The sequence below is a fragment of the Apaloderma vittatum genome, unplaced genomic scaffold (genome assembly GCF_000703405.1).
Source record: "Apaloderma vittatum isolate BGI_N311 unplaced genomic scaffold, ASM70340v1 scaffold29213, whole genome shotgun sequence".
Classification (NCBI taxonomy): Eukaryota; Metazoa; Chordata; class Aves; order Trogoniformes; family Trogonidae; genus Apaloderma; species Apaloderma vittatum.
This window is the reverse complement of record NW_009707925.1, coordinates 10,638-15,720: the sequence shown is the minus strand read 5'-3', so window position 1 is coordinate 15,720 and position 5,083 is coordinate 10,638. Positions and strand designations below refer to the sequence as shown.

The following is a 5,083-nucleotide window of genomic DNA, read 5'->3' as shown; positions in this document are numbered from 1 at the left end:
TGAAATAAATTGCCCGGAGAGGCTGTGGCTGCCCCTCCCTGGAGGTGTTCAAGGCCAGGTTGGATGAACCTGGAGCAACCTGGGCTGGTCGAGAGGCTGGATCAGCTGATCTCTGAGGTCCCTTCCGGCCTCGTCCACTCTAGGATTCTATAATAATCCCGTTGCTTGTGGAAGCAGCATCCAGGATAACGCCCAGCAAACCACATTCTGTCAGCGGTACCTCTTCGCTCGAGCTGCAGACACCCAGCAGCAGGGCAGGACACAGCTACTGCGGGAGGTTTGTAGAGGCAGAAACGGGGCTGGCAGAGCGAAACCCCGCGTGCCAGCTCCTTCTCCAGCCCACGGTGCCGCGGGGGGCTGGTGCCCGCGTCGCTGAGCACAGGCAGCCTCTGCGGGGCCGTCGGTCAAAGGTCTTGGAGCTGCTTCTGGCCGGGGTTCAGGCTGTGCAGCAATCCTGTGAAGGGAATTTTCTGATAAGAACCAGGCTTGTGAATTTGCTCGAGCGCTGCGGCGCTGATGAAGACAGCTCACCTGCCGAGCTTGTTACTCGGGAGGTGCCACCTTCCCAACAGCAAAGGAGCTACCGTTACCTTTGTGTTTGGTGAGATTTCATTTAAAATTACGGTATTCAGAGTCAATGTTTTCCTAAACCTCCTCCTGAGCCAGATACTTATGGAGAGAGACTTCAGAAGCTTTGGGTTTTAGGGCAGTCTGTGGCTCTGTCTCTTGGTTTTGTTTGTTTTATCACTGTCCCTGCATGTTTCCATCCAAAACCAGCTTGTCTGTGATTATGTTTTCAGGTGTTTTGTCAATGACTTGTGACTCTTTTTAATCGTTCTAACTGTGCAGCATCAGTTTAAGAGCATGAAACTGCTGCGGACTCATAAAATAAACGGATGCAGGCCCCTGGCAGTGAGCTGGAGACTCTGACTTCTCACCGTTGAGCTTGGGATGACTTGAACTTGCCTCTGTGATACTCCTGTCTCTGTGGGCTGCTCTTTAGGGAAGGCATTTTGTTAAATCACTCTGCATCCAGGAGAACAATTTACCCCAAAACGTTGACTGTGCAACACTTTGGAACATTTACCTGAGTTATTCCGAGAGCTCCCTACAACAGTGACCTGTATGAAATGGCAGAGAGTTTTGGGGTTGGTTTGGGTATTTTTTTTCCCCCCAACAGGGTAAATTTATCCAGGTTTTGAACTTTAGTAGATCTTTGCAGAAATAGAATAACTCATGTCCTGTTGCCTCAAACTGCGTGCCACTTAGCTGTGAGGAAGCTTTCCTTGAAGGAAGAAGCTGGACTCTAGCATAGGCTGATGGACTCTTTGGGGAAAAAAAAGTTGGTCTGGACACGCTTCGCCATCCCTGGAGGTGTTTAAAGCTCGTTGAGATGTGGTGCTGGGGCAGATGGTTTAGGGGTGAGCTTTGCAGAGCAGGGGCAGTGGTTGGATTCGATGATCCCACGGTGCTTTTCCAACCTGAAGGATTCTAGGATTCTCTGTAGCCCGTTTAATATGTCTTTTGTTTGCATCTTGCATTGATCTTGCTTTCCTTCTCTCTCTCTCCCCGCTCTGCAAACCTGCAGCATTCCTGGGAGATGGTCGGGAAGAAGAAAGGCGTCTCGGGACAGAAGGAGAGCGGGCAAACCGAACCCAGCGAAGAAAGCAAAGAAAACCGAGAGAGGGAGCGGGATTTCAGCAGACGACGCGGCGGGCCAACAAGACGGGTGCCAGCCGTGGCAGAGAGTGTACGCACCTGCCCTTCCGTAACGCCCGTAGCGGTGCACACCGAGCCGCTCTGCGCTATTGGCAAAGCTCGGGCACGCGGTCTTTGAGGAAAACCCTCTTTGTGTGCGGCGATTTGCTTGGGGCTCCCCTGTGTGGGATGATCCCTTGATTGATTCTTCGGTGCCATCGGCTTAAATAAAAGTTGGGAGGGGAGCGCTTGGCTCCGTGGTCTCCCAACAGGTCGTGGGTGTTTGAGGTCTGGTCTCAGATTTCTCTAAAGCAGGATGAATCTTGAAATTGTCTTTGTTGTGTCTTTCAGTTCGGGGCCAGGAGAATGGGTTGGACGGTGGCAAAGCTGGAGGATCTTCTGGAAGAGGCACAGAAAGAGGAAGGCGGGGACGTGGCCGAGGCCGAGGTACACGCGGGTTTGAGGTCAGAGGGAGTGGGAGGAGAAGAATCTCGACGGCGTATCCCTGTCTGGGAGGTTTGAAAGCCTCTTGTACAGGAGGAATTGCCAAACTGCAAAGAAGCACTTGATTTCTCTCTTCCTGTGCTTACACCGAGTTGCCTACACGTTGCATCCTCTTCTTAAGCGTGGTAGAAGCATTTCCTGCGTTAAAAAAAAATAGAAATAGGGCTTTGTTATGTAGAAGTGGGAAGTTAAAGTGAGGTGACTGTTCTGGCAGGTGGACCAGCTGCTTGTTAGCCCCAGCACCTGGATCCTCCTTGTTCTTGCACGCACATCTCTGAGCACCGTTGCTGGTTTTAGACGCTCGGCAGCAGAAATTAATTTTTCCACAAAACCTGCGCTGCTCAGGAACGGTCACTGAAGACAGGCGCCGCAGAAATCAGAACCTGGGGTTTGGTACTTACGGGTTTGTGCGAGGTGGAAACCTCATCTGAGCCTGGAGTCGTGCAGCCCTATTTATTCCAGCTGAAGTCATTCCCATATTTACATATATATATAAAAAGATGCTGCTGGAAATCCCATTAACTCAGGAAGATCCTCACTGCTTTCGTGTTCTGGGCGTCAGAACTCCACGTGTTTAAGTGTTTCTTCTCCCGGCGATGCTCAGCTCGGCGCCTGTTTGTGTTTCACAGGTGGCTCTGGAAGGCGAGGGGGAAGGTTTTCTGCCCAAGGCATGGGGTAAGTTTCTCTGGTACAAAACACAGAAAAAAAAAAAAAAAATAAATCAATGTGTGTGAATAGTACCATTTGTGTTCTGATTTTCCTTTTTTTGCTGATGAAGCCAAAACTGTTTCGTGCTAACTTAAAATTGGGAATGACCGGGGTAGCTGAAGTGTTCCAAGAACTTTTGAGCCACAGCGTGCTCTGACCAAAGATGGTCGAGTGTGAAACGCTTCGGGGAGAGGGAATGGAAATTTCCAACCTCCCGATTTCTTCCAGAACTTTCAACCCGGCCGACTACGCAGAGCCGGCCGGCGCCGAGGAGAACTACGGGAACAGCAACAACAACACGTGGAACAACACCGGCAGCTTCGAGCCGGACGACGGCACGAGTAGGTGGCCTTCACGCGCGCGCTCTGTGTTCTGTGTTGTACGATGTAAAGCGGATTTTCTGTCCTTCCAGTTGCGCCGAGGTGGGTCCGCGTAGGTCTTGTAGCTTGAGGACAGAGTGATGGGTTGTTGGTTCGGGGATTTCGGTGACCCCGTGTGTTTGCACGCAACGGTTGGGGTGACCGCGTTGGCAATTGGGAGCTGGAAGAACGTTGTGTTGTCATCTCGTGCGCGACAGAGACACGGCAACGCTTGTCCCCGCTTATTTTCCGGGAGAAACCACGCTGCCTCTCTGGAAATGTCGTTTTTCTTTTTTTTAAACCATGGTGTGATAAACGCACACAAGCTCTCCCGATATTTAGCGCGTCCTCCAGAGAGCGTGGCTTGGAGCTCTGACGTCTTGCTCTCGATTTCAGCCTGGCGAGCGTTCTCTCTCTCTCGAGGTCTTCTTGCTCCAGCTGCCCTAGGACGAGCAGAAAAGAAACCTCCGTCGCTTCCTTGCTTGAAGCAAATGGTTTTTTCACTGGGTGGTTCATGAGCTCTTGCCCACATTGGAAAAACGATCTTGTTGTTGTTGTTGTTTCAAGTAAGACCCAAGAACTCAGATTTTTGCAGCGTGGTAACTGGACAGAGTCGCAAGGGACAATCCTTAATTTTTAGTCTGGTTTTGGGGGTTTTTTTTAGGAGCGGTTGGTGGTTTGGGGGCTTTGTGTTGGGGGTTCTTTTATTTTTTATGGAGCGATCTGGCCCCGCTGTGAAGCCCGTTTTGAGCGTCCACGTAAAAACCACCCCTTGGTTTTTTGAGAAGCGTTCACAGCCGTAGTCGTGTTGCTTTAGGCCGCTCCCATTTTTCTTGTGTTTGCTGAAAACCCGATAGCTTTGGAAAGAGAGAAAGAAAATACAGTAAATCCTGATGCCTTTTACTACACACTGTTAGCACAGGGGTTTTTTGGTCAATTTGTGTTCTGGAGGGGCTTTTTGGGTTGATTTTTGTGGGGTGGGCTGGTTTTTTCTGTCTTTTTTACCTCCCAGGAACCCAAGAGCTGTCTTGAAAGGGGAGGGGAAACAAGCCTGGTTTTGAAGATAAAAAGGGATGGGAGTGGATAAACTCCACGTGCTGGAAGTTTAAATGTCTGGTCTGAAGAGGCTCTTGTGTGGTTGGTTTTTTTTCTGCGTTTTGTGGAATTAAGGAACAAAAAGTGGCTTCGGGGGGGGAACTGAAGATTGTTGGGACGGGACGACTCGGCTTTGCTCCCGTGTTACAGCACAGACGTGGAGTTTTGTCGTGTGGCTACGCTGTTCACCCGTTTTATTTCCATTTTAGTAGCTGCAGGCGTCTCTTTACATTCACAATATCCACAGGTACAACGTGAACTGGTGTACATGGGGGCAGTGAAACTCACCTTCGCTTCTTGAAGTCAAAATTTCACTCGTTGTCTCTTTTTTTTTTTTTTTTTTTTATGTTTCAGGACTTGATTTCATTGGGGGTGAGGGGTCAAATTATCCCCGAAAATTTGACACTGCTCCTGGTACGATACATCCAGGTGCACTAACTGCCCCGGATACCTTTACTTTATAGCTTTTTTTAAAAAAAAAAACCAAACAAACCCTGAAATATCTGTGGATATGTCGCTCTTCTCTCTTAATTTAACGGATATTTGCCATTTGTTCTAACTGTGCTTTTACTAACGCTGACACCCGGTCTGTAAATGGGCAGAGGGTAACCCAAACGCGGGGATTATCTCAATTTTAACTTCTTGGCGCCCAGAGCAGCTCCGTGTCCGCCGCACCGAGGACAGAGAATCCCTCGAGGGGAGGCAGCGTAGGCGCCGTC

General features: G+C 49.9%; 1 protein-coding gene across 1 annotated transcript in view; it reads left to right on the top strand.

The window, feature by feature from the left end:
• The window catches only part of LOC104271651 (ubiquitin-associated protein 2-like), a gene marked incomplete at its 3' end in the record, with an annotated part of 18,374 nt that overhangs the window by 2,751 nt on the left and 10,540 nt on the right, over positions 1 to 5,083 (top strand). Inside the window, 6 exon segments of the mRNA XM_009866380.1 lie at positions 1,589 to 1,724; positions 1,727 to 1,750; positions 2,050 to 2,145; positions 2,832 to 2,877; positions 3,139 to 3,251; positions 4,719 to 4,778. Coding sequence (XP_009864682.1) covers positions 1,589 to 1,724; positions 1,727 to 1,750; positions 2,050 to 2,145; positions 2,832 to 2,877; positions 3,139 to 3,251; positions 4,719 to 4,778 — 475 coding nt within the window.